General features: G+C 40.1%; 1 protein-coding gene across 4 annotated transcripts; it reads right to left on the bottom strand.

The window, feature by feature from the left end:
- Nucleotides 1-53: 53 nt before the first annotated feature.
- On the bottom strand, nt 54-6,325 carry LOC103848175 (K(+) efflux antiporter 5). 4 transcript variants are annotated; one of them, XM_009125136.3, is made up of 21 exons: nt 3,754-3,980; nt 3,459-3,675; nt 3,338-3,384; nt 3,206-3,273; nt 3,027-3,108; nt 2,895-2,956; nt 2,750-2,825; nt 2,573-2,647; nt 2,419-2,490; nt 2,229-2,312; nt 2,087-2,155; nt 1,916-1,993; nt 1,757-1,845; nt 1,580-1,676; nt 1,452-1,505; nt 1,220-1,315; nt 942-1,130; nt 781-858; nt 656-700; nt 495-590; nt 54-416 (listed from the first exon to the last, which is right to left on the bottom strand). In XM_009125136.3, exons 1-21 carry the CDS (start codon nt 3,802-3,804, stop codon nt 366-368), a joined length of 1,776 nt encoding a protein of 591 aa, XP_009123384.1. In that variant the 5' UTR covers nt 3,805-3,980; the 3' UTR covers nt 54-365. The 4 variants fall into 4 exon arrangements, 3 of the variants coding, with proteins under 3 accessions (XP_009123384.1, XP_009123386.1, XP_009123385.1); XM_009125138.3 differs by having other exon boundaries at nt 54-407; XM_009125137.3 differs by having other exon boundaries at nt 3,459-3,672; nt 3,754-3,944.
- Between the last annotated feature and the right edge of the window lie 11,872 nt (nt 6,326-18,197).

Below are 18,197 nucleotides of genomic sequence, written 5' to 3'. Positions count from 1 at the left end.
AAGAAATCCTTCTCTCAACAAAAAGACTCTTCTGCGCGAAAATGTTTTAAAAATAAAACCAAAAGATCTATGTAGTAAACAAAACGTCAAATACCTGTGGTGGTTTTGACTTATGAGATTCATTACAATAAGAGACGTGGATTAATATCGTTACACCAAATAATAAGCTAAGCCGCTTGGACTACACGGATGGCTATAGCTAGTGTATACTAATTATATACGATTTACCACACAATAATTTAAGGAAAATAAAGGCAGGTCTTGGTAAAGACTGATCTGGTCAACTGTAAATTGGCGGGCTGGTCCAGTTTCGTCGGATCAAAAATCTGTCTTGTAATCTTCAGACTATATGTACAAAAGAGATGTCAGTTGGTTCTGTTATGTACTTCTATCATCGATGCTTTCTCCTGCATACTCTAAAAACAACACTCTCTCATAAGTCAGAACTATAACTAAAACAAAAGAGGTGAGACAAGAGAAGAGAAGAGAAGGACCTCGTTCGGGGAGCTATTCTCAGAAGGAAACCATCGAAGGATGACACCCAGGTTCATTGCACTCGGTATCAACTTGAACAACAATGGAGTCGTCACCTGTAACAGTTACAGCATTTACAGGTGTTTTATCATTTAAAAGGCTTGTTTGAGGTATAACTTACGAGACTCAGAGCTGTTGTTCCCAATAGGAGGAGATACATTTTCCCCTACATTATAACCCAAAGTCAAAAATGTTAGTAACAAGCAAAATAGTACTCAAATTACAAGGATCAAAAGAAGGTTTCACCTCGATAACGTGTAGGTTTGATGCTCGGCTTAGAAGAACAAAGGCAAACTCGCCAATCTGAGCAAGAAGTACCCCCACCTGTTACATTAATTGACAAAAAAAAAAAGCAATTACGTGATTTGTGGATGAAGAAACTCATAGCAGAAGAGGTCAAAACTTACATGGAAGGATATCTTCATGTTGTACCGAAAAGCCTTAACCACTATTGCTGCAATTGCTGTCTTAACAACTATGACTAGAATCACAGATGCCAGAAGGATATCCACGTGGTTCCATAGAAAGTGCACGTTTATGAGCATACCGATACTTGAAAGGAAGAGAGCGGCAAACAAATTACGGATCGGTTCCACCTACAATCAATCACCAAGTACTTGAGAGTCTGCATACCAAGTACTCACAGAGCATATATTTACTTAAAAACTTTATTATCAGTACCTACCTGCTCTAGTGTATGTTGAGCAAACTCAGTTGTGGACAGCATAACACCAGCCACAAATGATCCCAACTCAAGACTAAGACCCAGCTTATCACTGCACTGAAGAAGTTTTGCAAGGAACCAAAGATTTGAGTTAGATATGCTAATTATACTCCGTGTCTATAATAATCACCATTGTTTTCCCATGGATCAGAAAAGCTAACCAAATAAAAAGAATGATGGATTATAGACTTACCCATGCAGATAGTAAGCAGAACGCCACAGCAGCTAATTGGTAAAGTTCATTTGTCTGCATTATATAATGAAAAACATTGGCATAGAACTCGGATGCCACTCAAAAGAAATTGAATCACTAAAACTTACTTGAGATGATAACTTAATCATTAGCTTCAGAAAGCGAGGCACAAATGACCACGTTAGTAGAGATGCAACAGTGAGATATATTGACAATATCAGGAGCCTAAAATTAGACAGAGAAAATGTTTCCGGTCAGATTATATGATATTTCATAGGCAAACTTCTTGCTACGAAACCACTTACAGCTTTCCCATTGATATAATTCCTTGTAGTAAACCACTGTTACCACCCAAAACTGGAAGCAGTGCGAATAATAAACCAACCACACAGTCCTGAAAAGATTCAAGAATTAGTAAGAGAATAGCAGAAGGGAACAAAATATAGAATGTCACGAGTCAAAACCTGAAAGATAAGTATCCCTATCGTGACTTGACCATGAAGAGAACTTGTACTGTTCCGTTCCACCAAAAACTTTACCACCTGATCAAATTGACATGTGCGTCAAAACGGCAACTTAGAAATGAGATAGGAAAAGATTAGCTTTTGTATAAAGCTCGAGAAGAAAATAGATACCACTGCAGTTGATGACATAGATAGAAAAGCACCAACAAAAATACCCTCTGACAACCTTGCTCCACATAACTGCAAATAACAGACAGATCAATTTACAATAGTCATTCCAAATTACCAATATACATGATTGATTTGCACATACCAATGCAGTCACACCACACAGAAACATCAGTAATACGATTTGGAAAAGTCCTCCAAGGACAGCAACTGGGCCAACAACTTTCAGCTGCAGCATCAACACAAGAACAACGAATTATCAAACTGAGATTGTAAAGTTCACATGAATATTCATTTTCGTTTTCGTTACAGTCAAACAGCCAGCGGATGCCTACCTTAGTCATTGAGAACTCCAAGCCCAAAGCAAAAAGGAGGAATACAACACCAAACTGGGCCACAGTTTCAACCTGCCATAGCATCAGAAGAAGAAACATGAAAACCGGAACAATCTTTCTTCCAGAGAAAGAATTACTCAATATTTATAAATACCTGAACCATTTCACTGATGAATTTCAGTCCTCCTGGCCCAATGATTGACCCCGCCAGAAGATATCCAACAATGACCTAATAAGACACGTAGCCATAGAGCAAGAAAACATCAGATTATTAACCACAATATGAAGCCAAGACCAGATGTCTTTCATAATAGTTCCTAAGGCTGCATACCGGTTGTCCAAGACACGAGAAGACAATGCCACCAATGGCAGCAAAAACAATAATCACCACTAGATCCGATATCAATCTGCAATTAAAAAAAAACCATCAAAAGCCTGAAACAGTGAATTCCAAATACATACGAAATCAAAACAACCTCAGGTCTACTTGAAGAATCGGATACTTAGATTTTTTGTTGGACATTACAAAAACATTGTTCTGCGAAACACCAGAAGAAGAGAATTAGCTGAAACTGAAAAAAAGCATGCTTAGTATTATTCGAAAGAACCTTTTTGTCAATAAGAGTCATATCATCAGAATCTTCATTTTCCAGGGAAAACACATCTTGAAGTTGGAATGGTCTCGTACCACTGGATGGGCAAACAAAGAAAAAAAAACAATGAATCCCCCAACACCATTGGCCGGCCAATTAAATCAAAGAATATTATATCATTGGTTGCACCCTACTTGTTTTCTTGAGTATCATTTCGTTTGCCCTTCTCATGCGTAACTTTGGCTACAGTCTCTATTTCAGCCTGGAAAGACACAAGAATAAACACAAGAATAAACACAAGAATAAACAAGAGTTGAAAAAGCTACTTGTTGATCAGCAACACTGCTGTTAAAGCTGGCTCCTCCATCCGATCCTAAAGCAAAAAAAAAAGGAAACTTGAATGTAAGTGAAGAAGTTAACAACATTTTAGTCTATTTCTTCTCATACCTTCAGGCTGATCGTTTTCGGAGAACTCTTTCTCGAGAACTCGATCGAACATTTTTGCGATACTCCCTTCGCCGTTTCCCGGAGCCGTGGAGTTCACAACGTTGCCGTAGAAGCGCTCTCTCGTTTCCTTATCAGATCTCGCTGCCATCGTCGTACCAGCTAAAAGCAGGAACGATAATCCAATCACTGTGACTCTCCTCCTCGCCATTGATATCTTCTATCGTTTTCGTAAATCAATCAGCTCAATTTCAAGTTTGACTTTGAAAGAATCGAATTCAAGAGGAAGAAGGCGTACAGATTTATCAAAGTGAGGAGAAACGTGTCTTTTTTCGTCATCCGAGAACATGGCGGCGTTGCAGCTAATGCGTACCCACCGTTAGCTTCTTCGTCCAGATCGCTCTCTTTCTCCCAGATCCAATTTGGTTTTCAAATAGTCCAATTGTTTTTCTTTTTTCTTTGACAACAAAACTACCTACTAACTACTCCTCCGTTTATAACTTTTAAATAATCAATTTAATCAGATGACTTTACAATAAGATTTTATTGGATTAAATAGGGTTAGTGGCCAATTGGGTTTCAGTTAGGATTCATTCCTATTTCAATTCATGAATTTCAACCCCATTTAGATATTTTAACAGTTTGGATCGGATTCGGTTCAAGTTTAGTTACATGTCTAAAATTTCGGTTGAATTCCAAATAGTTTCGGTTTCGGATTGGTTCTAAAAATATTAACTTATACTTAGATTTTTTTTTTTTTTTTTTGACGTCAAACGGCCATTCTATTACTCAGGCTTGAGGTGGTCTGGGTAACCAGACCGGAATAGAACAACCAATGAAAAGTAACTCCCTATGGAAAGATCTAGCAGTCTTAGCTAAAAAATCTGAAAATTGATTTTGCGTTCGTGGGACATGAGTAATGCTGAACTCCGGGAAGCATATCCGTAGCGTCTCGATCTTCTCCAATTCTGTCGCAAAGCTTGGCCAAGCATGAGGTTCCTCTAGCATAGCAATCAGGTCCTTACAATCCGTCCCAAAGCTTTGACATGTTGAGTGCTGAAGCATATTCTCCATTGCCCACTGTAGTGCTTCAACTTCCGAGTGCAAGGCTGATTCACGTCGAGTAATATTTTTTAACCCCATAAGCTGAGCCTTCCCCCTACTGTCCATCCACACCCATCCACATCCACTAAAGTTTGCCGATGCTGTCCAAGATCCATCTAACAGGCATATGTTGCCCAAGCTTAAGACTTGGGGGATCACCATATTGTTTCCTTGTGGCACTGGTTGTATCACTTCATTCGCCTCAAACCAGGCTCGACATTCACTCTCTGCATATCGAACTAACTCCAAAGGATCTCTATCTATCCCCCTGAATAGTTTTTCATTCCTAGCCTTCCATATATACCAAATTATCCAGGGATAAGGATCCCTGTCTTGTTCCGGCTCAATAATAGAGTTTTTCCTCCAAAATAGATAATCCATGTTCGTGTAGATGCTTGATACTGGAAATACCTCTGGGCCTGTTGGGGTTGCTGATAGGCTCCAGACTTGTAGCGCTGGCGGGCATTCAAAGATGGCATGAGTTACAGATTCTTCTAACTCTCCACACCTCGGGCAGTAATTATCACATCTCATATTGCGTCTTGCTAAATTCATTGTTACTGCCACGTGCCCAGTCAACAACTGCCATATAAGATGACGTATCTTCGTAGGCGCCTTCAGCTTCCAAGCAAAAGCTTGAAGATTGGTGATACTTGGCTCCAAAACCTCCTGTTCCTCCTCCACCTTTAATAAGTTCCGCGCCACCCAATATCCAGATTTAACTGTGTATTGTCCGTTTCTTGTGTAGCTCCAGCAGAAGGAGTCGCGGCGATGAGATGAGCTTATGGCTAAACTCCTTATAAGCTGTATATCGTCCATGTTGACATAGCTCTCCAAAAGCCGAACATCCCATTCCTTCGATGTCTGATTAATGAGATCGCTAACTCTCATGTTGGGGTGCATAACAGGCGCAACAGGAGCCGCCGGTCTTGATGGGATCGTTGGGATCCACGGATCCTCCCACACCTTAACACCATATCCTGAGTGAATCTTCAGTCTGATTCCCAGTAGTAGCAACTTCCTTGCAGCAGAGATGCTATTCCACACATACGATGGGTTATTGGTAGAGTTTACTCTCACCGGAGAACTTAATCTGTAGTATCTTCCCCTCAAGACCCGGGCAACCAATGAATCTGGGAACTGAACCAACCTCCATAATTGTTTTGCCAACAATGCCAGATTAAACTCATGGATCATACGAAACCCAATCCCACCTTCCTCTCTTGGTGCACACACCTTTTCCCATTTCGCCCAGTGTATTCCTCTCTTTGGGGGATTCGAGCTCCACCAGAAGCGTGCAATGGCACTAGCTAAGTTTTCACATATCTCCAAAGGGAGCAGGAAAGTAGACATTACATAAGTCGGGAGAGCTAACAAAATCGATTTTATCAATACTTCCTTTCCTCCTTTTGAAAGCCACCTACCCGTCCATCCATTTACCCTGTGCATTAACTTATCCTTAAGGAAAGCAAACAATTTGCACTTGGAGCCGCTTATGTCTTCTGGAATACCCAAGTAGGTTCCCATCCCTCCTTCATTTTGTATTCCCAGTGCATCTTTGACCTCTTGTCTGGTAGTTGCATTAACTCGCTTACCAAAGAGTAAGGACGATTTATCAAAGTTCACTGGCCAGATGCTTTACCATATATCCTAACTACTTTCATTACTTCTTCACATTCACGGGGCTCCGCCTTACAAAAGAAAAGGCTATCATCAGCAAAGAGAAGGTGGGATACCGAGGGGCACGCACGTGTGACACGCATCCCCGTTATCTTCCCTTGATTCTCTGCATGATTGAGAAGGCTAGCGAGCGCTTCCGTGCATAGAATAAAAATGAAAGGAGACAAAGGATCTCCTTGTCTTAGGCCCCTACCAGGCACAATATTTCCTCTTGGCTGGCCATTTATAAGCACCTTGTATTTTACCGACGTAATGCATCTCATTATCCAGGATATCCAAATCTCTGAGAAGCCCATTTTACGCATGACAGCTTCAATAAACGACCACTCCATTCTATCATACGCTTTGCTCATGTCCGTCTTAATGGCCATCCTTTTACTGCGTCCACTTGGCTTGGTTCTCAATGCATGAAACATTTCTTGAGCAATCATAATGTTGTCTGAGATCTGCCTCCCAGCAATAAAGGCTGACTGGGTTTCCGAAATCAATCCTGGTAGCACTTTCTTTAATCTCTGGCATAAGACCTTCGAAATTATCTTATAGCTGACATTACACAGAATTATGGGTCGGAACTGAGCCATAACATTAGGCTTGGTCGTTTTCGGGATGAGACATATATTCGTATCATTTAATCCATTCACCACTGTTCCCTCGACAAGGAATTTATTGACCATAAGAGTCAAATCCTCCTTTACAATATCCCAAAATTTCTGATAGAATAGCGCAGTCATCCCATCTGGGCCTGGGGCCTTTTCTGGGTGCATAGCAAAAAGTGCTAATTTGACCTCCCATTCCGTTACCGGAGCTGTAAGGCTTTCATTCATTGCCCCAGTGATTGTCGTAGGAACTTGGGTTAGTGCCTCTCCAATGTCCTCAGGATTAGATGATTCAAAGATATGTCTAAAATAGCTAGTAGCAATGGCTACTAATCCTTCTTCATCGTCAACTATATTCCCATTTCCATCTTGGAGCTGTGTAATTTTATTCCTTGCTCTCCTTTGCTTCGTTAAGGCATGAAATTTTTTTGTATTTCTATCCCCCTCTCTCAGCCAGAACACCCGACTCTTCTGCTTCCAGAACATCTCCTCGGCCTTAAGAGCCTCAGAGAGTTCCTTCAAAGCCGCTGCAATTTCCTCAGTTGTGGCATTGTTATCCGCATACATGGCCTCCACTTTTTCTTTAAGCTCCTCCACTAATTTCGCAGAATTAATATTATGTTGTCTCCTCCATTCTCCCAGAGCCTTTCGACAGCTTGAAATATGTTCCATAATAGACGCATCTGGAGGGAGATCAGGCGATTTCCATCCCTCCAGGATGACTTGCCTGAGCTCCTCGTTATCTAGCCATCTCTTATCAAACTTGAACTTTTTTGATCTAATCATTGGCTTTACCAGTATATCTGCAAGAATCGGACGATGGTCTGATCCCCACAGCCTCATATACTTTATACTCGAATGGGGAAACTTCTCATGCCAATCCGCATTTCCTACCGCCCTGTCCAAGCGACATCTAACTGTAGACCCTCCTGCTCGCTTGCCTACCCATGAGAGCATATCACCCGTGAAAGGGAACTCTAACATTCCACAATCATTAAGCATCTGTTTAAAAGCCAGGAAAGAACCAGCAGGTCGCTGCCTTCCCCCTACTTTTTCCTCATGACACGTAATTTCATTAAAGTCACCTATCATAAACCAAGGTCCAGTTCTTGTCATTGAGAAACGCGTAAGACGTTCCCAAACCTGATCTCGTCTGTCTAATACAGGATCCCCATAAACAAACGTCATATAGACTTTTATTCCATCTGTGACTGCCTCAATGTCAATCATACGGTTATTCGAAAATAAAACATTAATTTGAAAATCATCCATAAAAAATAAAGCTAAACCTCCGCTGAGACCAAGTGGCTCAACAGTAAACAAATGATCAAAACCTAAGTCGGCCTGAATGTTCTGCAACAGCGGCCTCCTGTTCTTTGTTTCAGAAAGGAACACAAGTCCTGGGCGATGCTTCTGACACATCTCCGTGAGGCGTCGAACTGTGAGGTCGTTCCCAATCCCTCGACAGTTCCAACTGATTGTCTTCATTGATCACGTCTCGATGAGTATTTGGAACTCATCAAACCATCAAGTTTTAATGCTTTGTCTTTCGCCTTGTTTGAGCCATGATGCCGTCTTAATTTTCCACCGCCCCCTGCAACATGTGAACCTGTAGCCGTCGAATGCTTGCTTGGAGATCCCCTACGAAGGACCTCAAACTTCCTATTTTTGATACCCAAAGGGGTATTGCGCCTTACGCCTGGCTTCTTACTTCTTGTAGCCCTCGAGGAGCTACGTCCCGAGTCTTCGATAGGCCTCGGCTGGGATTTACTCTCCTCCAAATCCATAAGATCAAGCTCTAGCAGGTCATCACCATCGTCACCATCAGCTCCATCAGCCGCTAGTGCTCCCTCCGACTGATCCATTAGCTCCATATCGCTCAGCGCCCCAATGATAAGATCATCAGGGTGACTTGTCTCCGCGCTGCCCGAAGGGGAGAACACGATCGTTCGTGCTTCACCCTTACCACGCAACGTAACATTATTCTCCATGGGTTGCTCTGCGCGCACTGGAGTCACAATGGTGCTTGCTAGCTTCCTGTAGGTTAATCTCTCACCGCTCCTCGTTTCAGCTAAGCCCGCATTGGTAGGCGATGTTGTCGTTGGAGATCGTTCATAAGGAACAATCTCACGGGATGTTGAGCCCGCATTGGTTGCAGAGTCACCTTCAATCTGATTCCTTTCCAGCCTGTCATGCAACTTCGGTCTCGCTCTCCATATCTTCTCACTTGGGCGCGCATAAGGACCTGCACCCCGTACCCCACCATATCTACTTCTCCTTGAGTGATCATCTCTGCTACGGATAATCCTATCAGAATGACGTCCACGGCTGCTATCATCCTCCCAATATCGAGCTGCCTGTCCCCAAGTACTCATGTCATCAGACCTTAAGGGTTTGGACGTATAGTACCGCGAGGATTGAATATCTCTACTCTGCAACGAAGATTGCGGAGTAGCTCTAGTATTTGCCAGAGCGTCCCTCCCCCATTTTTGACGAGACACATCTTGATTCTGCTGCAGTCGCGAGAACACAGGTCTTTCCACATGTTGTAGCCTTGATCGGACGTCAACAGTGGGACAATATCCCTTCTCATGAGATAACAGGCCACATGTGGTGCAGTGTTTGAATAACTTATCGTACTTTATTTCAATCGTGACCTCGTCACCCTCGTATTCCACTTTTCTAGAGAATTTCAGCGGACGGCGTGAATCAACATCGATAAGCATGCGGCCTTTAGTTAGCTCCAGAGTATCGACATGGACAATTCTCCCTCCTATGTTTCTTAGATTCGCATCAGTCCAAAGGTGAAGGGGGAAGCCAATGAGCTGTACCCAAAAAGGAATAATCCATGGATAATCATCGTGTACTATGGGTTCCCAACGCACCAGAACGAACATACAGAAGTTATAGTGGAATGGGCCTCGTCTCAGCACCGAGTTCAGGTCCTCCTCAGTCATGAAGTTTAATAAAAACTTCCCATTCCCTAGATCACTTGCAGTAATTCTCTCAGACAAACCCCATTGAGATGGCATTGTTTGCAACAGCTTCTCAACATTCTGCTTCTTTGGATTAAGAATCTTGCCAATGAGAGCCAAACCAAACTCCTTGATTACAAAAGAATCATCGCGATCCACCAGCTTAATGGGTGCATCATCATCCTCATAGAGGATCCCTTTACCCTTGATATCCGCCTGATGAGCGGATCTCAGACGATTCAACGACCCCATACAAAGATATGAGATCACACAGAAGCGTAAACAAAAGTAGAAACGGAGATTTGAACCGTTTCAGATCAGACCAGTATCTCACTACAAACCAGACTCAGATCAGCGTGTATCACCAACGGATGTATACGAGGGCTTGATCGAGACAGACAAACAAACGAGATTGCCTTGTACGAGACGGACAAAACGATCGAGAACCCTTGATCAGGGTCGTCAACCGGTCGAGACCTTCTGATGCGTATACGTCAACGAGCGTATAATCAGAGGGATCGCTATTCCAAAGAAAATAACGATCAAGACAAAGGCTAATGCTTGGGAGGTACTCCACCGGAATTACGTCACCAGCACTACGAAATGGAGGCGCCTACAAGGAGTGTACGGTAGTCTCCCTTGTGGCCAGGAGAAAGCAGGCAGAGACAGAGCGAAAAGGCCACGGCAGCGAGATCAGGCAGATCTAGGAATCGCCATTACGATCGCCGAAAACCCTAGAGCCGCTTTTTGTAATGATTCTACTTATACTTAGATTAAACTCAATATATTTCCAATCTTTTCATTGAATTAGTGTATTTGGCTTCTTCAAACCATATTGTTGTGCTTCAAAATAATTTTTGGAGATTCATTTATAATCAATAGGAGACTCGTCCTTGAATTATATGTGACACCATCAAACAAATCATGATTTACGAAGAATCATAGGAACGAAAATTATACATAATGAAATATAAACAAACTAATTTTAACTACCACCAACTCTATAAACATAAGAACCCCTATTTAAACCTTTTTTAAAAACATTGTTTAAAGTTCAAAAACAAACTTATTCATAATTAAAGTTCAAATGAAACATTAATATTGACCAAATAAAATATATATTAGATTAAGTATATCAGTTAATTATTCATGTAATAGATAATTATTTAAGGTACTAAATAATATTTAATTTAGTGTGTTTTGGATACATATTACGGATTGTGATCGACTCTGGTACAAATTTCTTTTTAGAATTTTGAACTTTTAGGATTTTCGGATATCCATTTGGGTTCAGATTCTGTTCGGTAATATTCATAACTCGAAATCCCGTAAAACAAGATCCATTCGATATTTATTTTGAGTTCAAATAGGTTTGAATTCATTTTTATCGGATCGGTTCGGTTCGGATTTTTGGATTCGGTTTATTTTCCCAGCTCTAAGATAAATAAAACATTATCACATTCATAACGTACTAAAGCCATCAAGAGAGAAAGAGAGAGAGATTTTTTAACCGTTTAAAGCTGATGGGCAGAGGCTTCTATTGCTCTGACATCGGCTTGTTTGATTTGTTTTTTGTTTCTTTGGTTTGCTTCACTTCCAGTCAGTTGGTTTGTTTTATTGCTAACTTGTTTCAAATCTAGCAAAGTTTTTTATTGTTCTTCTGTATGTTTCTTCCAATGGATTTGGTAAGACAAAACTTCGGTTTAATTGAACTGTTTAGAAAAGGTAATTGATAAATCTATTGCAGATGGTGGTGAAGGGTTTACCCGCTTCAATCGTTGATGGTTTTTCATTTAATGGTGATGGAGTTCTTGACGCAAACTATGGTTACTTTTAAAGGCAGCATGAAATTCTACGGAACGGTAATTTCTTTGACTATGTTATTATCAATATAGTAATATAAAGAGTTGTCTTGTCTCGGTGAATCCTACTGAAATATTAAAAAGAGAGTGGAAATCGTTCTCAATTCAATCTGAAGCGTGGTGTTTTAAGATTAATACGAAGATTATCTCATTTGAGATTCAACTATTCGAGAAGCAAATATGGAGTTTTTATATGAAAAATCTTTAGTCATCCATACGCAAAACAAATGTGTGTTAGTTTATTTTGGATCCCTATTGGTGTATCTTTTTCTAACCAACTAGGGGGCATCAGCGCTTCGCGCAGAATATTATTTTATTATGGTTAACTATGACGTGTTTTGGATGATGTAATTATTTGGTCGGTATTTATTTGTGAAGAGCATGATTTAGTATTTTATTGTGTTATGTAATATTAGGTTATAGGTTAATATATTATGTGTTCGTCTTTTCAATAATGTGTTGCGTATAGTAGTATTTGTTAGTGGTGAACTGAGCTTCTGATGTAAAGCATATTGAATTTCAATAACTTTGAATTTAATAATTTGTTGATTCTAACATTAATTGTTTCAGCGTTAAAATTGTATTTCATATTTACATATTTTTGAACATTATTCTTTTTTTTAACGACATTGAACATTATTCTCCTAAGATGTTTTTTCGTCTCCGCATATTTTGACTTGAGTCGTCACCATCTATGTATTTTGTTTACGTTTCCGGTATGCGGTATTTCTTACCATCACCAGAAAAACTCACCTTTGTTGCTCTTGTTTTTCATTGTCTTCTTCTCTTGTGAGATTTGATATTTGTTGTAGATCAGTTTTATGAGTTCCCAGTTGTGCGCTTGTTTCTCATGATGTTGTACGTTGTTCTGGTCAATATTTTTCCTTTTCTTCCTTAGATTTGGCTAATGTTAGGAACTACATCTCTTTGGGTTTGGTCAGAGTTAAGTTGTCTTCCTTGTAGTTGGCTTGCAGTTGATAGTCCCTGCTCGTCTTTGTTTCAAGATCTGGTTTTTGTAGATCTGACTTTTATGTTTTCTTCGTAGCTCGAGGATGGTTCCACAGTTTTCTGATTTTGTGTACTCTATTTTTCTTTCTTTGTTCTCTCATCTCGTTGCACTTTTCATAGCTGGTTGCGTCTCTGGTGGCTCTCCATTTCACCATGTTTGCCACTCAAGGTTTGGATAGTGTTTTCCTTCTTGTATGTTTTGTGGACTTGGAAGATTATTTCTTGTCTCAAACTTGAGCTCTGGTTTCTCCGTGGTTGGCTTCCACTCTCCTTCCCTTATGTTGCTTTTCTTCTTCCCCTGCTTCCCTTGGTATATGTGTGTGGAGTTAGTATCTTGGAGCTTTGATCTCTTCTATTCAGAGCTTTGTGTTTCTTCGTTGGCATGGGCTCCATGTATGTGGTTGTTTTGTTTGTGCGGTGATTCTTACCTCTTAGCTGGTGGTTGCGCTTTAGGCATGTGTTTTCCTGCTTCGTGATGACTTTGGTCTTCCCGTGATTATTCTTCCTATGATTCCTTTTTAGTGTTTTGGGTTGGTGCTTGATCGCGTTCATTTGTGTATTGGATACATATTAAGGACTGGGATCGGGTCTTGTACAATTTTTTTTTTGGAACTTTGAATTTTTAGGGTTTCCGGATATCCAGTTGGGTTTAGATTCTGTTCAGTAATACTCATAAATCGAAATACCGTAAAATAAGATCCATTCAATATTTATTTCTAGTTCAGATAGGTTAGAATTCATTTTTATCGGATCGGGTTCGGTTTAGATTTTTGGATTCGGTTTATTTTCCTAGCTCTAAGATAAATAAAACATTATCACATTCATAAACTCTCGTACTAGAGCCATCAAGAGAGAAAGAGAGAGATTTTTTCATAGTTTAAAGCCGATGGCCAGAGGCTTCTATTGCTCCGACATCGGCTTGTTTGATTTGTTGTTTTTTCTTTGGTTTGCTTCACTTCCGGTCACTTGGTTTGTTTTATTGCCAACTTGTTTTAAATCTGGCAAAGTTTTTTATTGTTCTTTTGTATGTTTCTTCCAATGGATTTGGTAAGACAAAAACTTCGGTTCAATTGAACCGTTTAGAAAAGGTAATTGATAAATCTATTGCAGATGGTGGTGAAGGGTCTTACCCGCTTCAATTGTTGATAGTTTTTCATTTAATGGTGATGGAATTCTTGATGCAAACTATGGTTACTTCGAAAAGCAGCATGAAATTCTACGGAACGGTAATCTCTTTGACTATGCTATTATCAATATAGTAATATAAAGAGTTGTCTTGTTTCGGGGACTCCTACTGAAATATTAAAAAGAGAGTGGAAATCGTTCTGAATTCAATCTGAAGCGTGGTGTTTTTGGATTAATACGAAGATTATCTCATTTGAGATTCAACTATTCGAGAAGCAAATATGGAGTTTTTAGATGCGGTGGGTGGAAGATAGGTGGAGGAAGAGGCACGTGAGGCGGTGGCCTTGGTGTCCGTGTCCGTGGAGAGTAGGAACGTGAAGGAGGGCGAGGACCAGGATGACCAGGAGAAGACATTTTGATTTTGAGCTTTGTTAATTATTGATACATATATGCTGTCTACTTATTTAGTTTATATAATATAAAGATTATATATGGTTGTTACCCACGAGTATTTGAAGTGTTAGAGAGTCCTACTGGTAATTAGTAAGATGTTTGGTACAATGGAATGGTAGTTATCTACCTAATCTTCATAATACACATGCTGTTTCTAATCTTTTCAAATTATGTTTTTAAAAATCTAGAGAGAGAGTTGTGCTAAAAAAAAAATCTAGAGAGATATGTAATGCTTGTGGGGTCTTTTGTGTGCTATAATAATTGTAGAGATATGTTGTTCAAAGCTACCTTAAAAAAAAATCTAGAGAGATATGTAAGACCATCATTAACCCAAATCTCTTAACTGGGGTTCTTAGCTTTTTTTAGAGTTTAACGAAGAAAAGTTAAGAACCGTCTTTTAAATAAGAGATATAAGGGTATGATTAACCCCGGTCTCTTAGCCGGGGTTCTTAAGTTATGATTTGACACTTTTTTTTACACTTTTCGGCTAAGAGACGGTTCTTATATCTCTTATTTAAGAGACGGTTCTTAGCTTTTCTTAGTTAAAATCTAAAAAAAACTAAGAACCGTCTCTTGGCAGAAGTTAAAGAACTTCAGTTAAGAGTATGGGGTTAATGATGGTCTAAGAGCCGTCTCTTAGCTGAAAAGTGTAAAAAAAGAAAAAAAAATGTCAAATCATAAGTAAAAACCCCGACTAAGAAACCGGGGTTAATCATACCCTTAAAGATGCAAAGAATACAAGTCAAAATGTGGCCATGGTACGAGAGTTTTTTTTAACGTTGAATTGTATTATAAAGCTTTCTAGAAAAATAGTTATAAACAATAAGAACTAGCAAAACAAATGTAGAAAAAGATACACCAATATGGATCCAAAGTAAACTAACACACATTTGTTTTGCATATGGATGACTAAAGATTTTTTTATATAAAAGCTCCATATTTGCTTCTCGAGTAGTTGAATCTCAAAGGAGATAATCTTCATATTAATCCAAAAACACCACGCTTCAAACTGAATTGAGAACGATTTCTACTCTTTTTAAAATATTTCAGTAGGAGTCACCGAGACAAGACAACTCTTTATATTGCTATACTGATAATAACATAGTCAAAGAGATTACCGTTCCGTAGAATTTCATGTTGCCTTTCGAAGTAACCATAGTTTGCATCAAGAACTCCATCACCATCAAATGAAAAACCATCAAACAATTGAAACGGGTAAGACCCTTCACCACCATCCACAATAGATTTGTCAATTACCTTTTCTAAACGGTTCAATTGAATCGAAGTTTTTATCTTACCAAATCTATTGGAAGAAACATATAGAAGAACAATAAAAAATTTTGCCAGATTTAAAATAAGTTGGCAATAAAACAAACCAAGTGACCGGAAGTAAATCAAACCAAAGAAAAAACAACAAATCAAACAAGCCGATGTCGGAGCAATAGAAACCTCCGGCCATTGGCTTTAAACGATTAAAAAATCTCTCTCTTTCTCTCTTGATGGCTCTAGTACGAGAGTTTATGAATGTAATAATATTTTATTTATCTTAGAGCTGGGAAAATAAACCGAATCCAAAAATTCGAACCAAACCCGATCCGACAAAAATGAATTCAAACATATCTGAACTCGAAATAAATATCGAATGGATCTTGTTTTATGGTATTTCGAGTTATGAGTATTACCGAACAGATTCTAAACCCAACTGAATATCCGAAAACCCTAAAAATTCAAAGTTCCAAAAAAGAATTGTACAAGACGCGATCCCAGTCCTTAATATGTATCCAAAACACAAATGAACGCGATCAAGCACCAACCCAAAACACTAAAAAAAGGGATCAGAGGAAGAATAATCACCGAAAGACCAAAGTCATCACGAAGCAGGAAAACACATGCCTAAAGCACAACCACCAACTAAGAGGTAAGAATCACCGCACAAACAAAAAACCACATACAAGGAGTACATGCCAACGAAGAAACACAAAGCTCTGAATAGAAGAGATCAAAACTCCAAGAGACTAACTCCACAAACCTATAACAAGGGAAATAGGGGAAGAAGAAAAGCAACATAAGGGAAGGAGAATGAAAGCCAACCACAGAGAAACCATAGCTCAAGTTTGAGACAAGAAATAATCTTCCAAGCCCACAAAACATACACGAAGGAAAACACTATCCAAACCTGGAGTGGCAAACATGGTGAAATGGAGAGTCACCAGAGACGCAACCAGCTATGAAAAGTGCAACGAGATGAGAGAACAAAGAAAGAAAAAGAGAGTACACAAAATCAGAACACTGTGGAACCATCCTCGAGCTATGAAGAAAACATAAAAGTCATATCATCAAAAACCAGATCTTGAAAACCAAGACAAGCAGGAACGATCAACTGCAAGCCAACTACGAGGAAGACAACTAAACTTTGACCCAACCCAAAGAGATGTAGTTCCTAACATTAGCCAAATCTAAGGAAGAAGAGGAAAAACATTGACCAGAACAACGTACAACATCATGAGAAACAACCACACAACTGGGAATGTAAGACCCGATCCCGGCTCTTAAGCCCAAACTGATCCGCGGCCTTAACATTCAATCTAAGTCCAAGTATTCTGGTTTTAAGTCTTATCATTTCTAAGTTCAATTCCATTCAGTTGAGGTTCAAGACAATCAATCTAACCAAAAGAACATAAGGGGCAAATCGATTGTATAAATATAAACTGAGATCCATACATCATCCTGAGGTTCGTCCTAATAAGTTATACATATTTAGTCTATCATAAGTTCACAAGTTGCACAATAGGTTATCAATACTTCACATCTATCTACAATGACCCATTCACCATACATCTTTCCATGGCCTGAGTCTTCACGGTGCCTTTCCTTTACCACGGTCCATGTCCGATCCTGAAACCACACAAGACATATTACATACTCATAAGGCCGATATCCTAAAATCAAGTCTAGATAAGCATGGTTCGGATACTTAGAATCTATGTTCTGTCCAAAACCAACATAATTAAATAAATTCCCAGAAACTAATTAAAATTCATGATAATCCCTGATAAATCCCAATTAAGAGATTCCCATAATCAGATTCCAATAAATCACTCTAGAGATGTCAGATCCGACCATGAACAGCCCAGCCAAAGGCCAAGGGCTTGGTTACTGAACCGGCCAAGGCCTTGGTTCAGTGTTCCCTGTCTAAACAAACTAATCCAACACCATAAACTGATAGAACAGGAAAATCGAGAGAGATAGAGAGAGTAGATGTGGGCGCATAGCAAACCGGCCACAAGCCCGATCTGATCATCAGCCGGCTAGGGCCGATGGCTTGCCGTCCACACCACTGACCTTAGGCATTCTCTCCCTAGGCGCCATCTCCTTCTCCTTGTCCTTCTCTCTGTCTCTTTGTCTAGTATCCATCTCTTTAGGCCTTGCCTCCCATGATCAAGTCTCTCCTGGAACAGCCAAGCCTCTTGCCGGTTCTCTCTTTTCTTTTAGGGTTTGTCTCTCACGATTTTGGCAGAGGTTCCCCTCAGAAATTCTCTGTGCAAATCTGATCCTAAGGCTCTGTATTTATAGAGAGAGGGAGTCGGAACTGCCATGGGGCTGAAGGGGTGGGAGTTGTAACCGAAAAGGTGTGTCTCTCTCCCTTGCAACCGTTCGACAATAACTGCCCCCAACCGGTCCCCAACTGCCTCCAACTGCTCCTGATCCTGTCGGTTCTCTATCCTGGTGCCAAGGCCAAGCCCTTTGACTGACCGTCCATGCCGTGGCCTCACCATCTAACCGGACCACCATAACCGCCCATGTAACCACCCCAACCGTCTCGGACATGAACACTTAGCCCAATTGAGTTGAGCTGATTGCTAGCTGGCCCCAGCTGAATGAGCTAGTCCTTCCAGATTCACCAGCTGATGCATACTGACTGAGCTCCCATTGAGGTTC

This window comes from Brassica rapa, chromosome A03 (genome assembly GCF_000309985.2).
Source record: "Brassica rapa cultivar Chiifu-401-42 chromosome A03, CAAS_Brap_v3.01, whole genome shotgun sequence".
Taxonomy (NCBI): Eukaryota; Viridiplantae; Streptophyta; class Magnoliopsida; order Brassicales; family Brassicaceae; genus Brassica; species Brassica rapa.
This window is presented reverse-complemented; position numbering and strand designations above follow the sequence as displayed.

Coding starts and splice junctions, on each gene's coding strand:
- LOC103848175 (XM_009125136.3), bottom strand. CDS start 3,804: ATGTTCTCGGATGACGAAAAAAGACACGTTTCTCCTCACTTTGATAAA. Junction 2,313..2,418: donor TGGAGTTCTCAATGACTAAG/GTAGGCATCCGC, acceptor TTGATGCTGCAG/CTGAAAGTTGTTGGCCCAGT. Junction 1,316..1,451: donor TCTGCTTACTATCTGCATGG/GTAAGTCTATAA, acceptor AAACTTCTTCAG/TGCAGTGATAAGCTGGGTCT.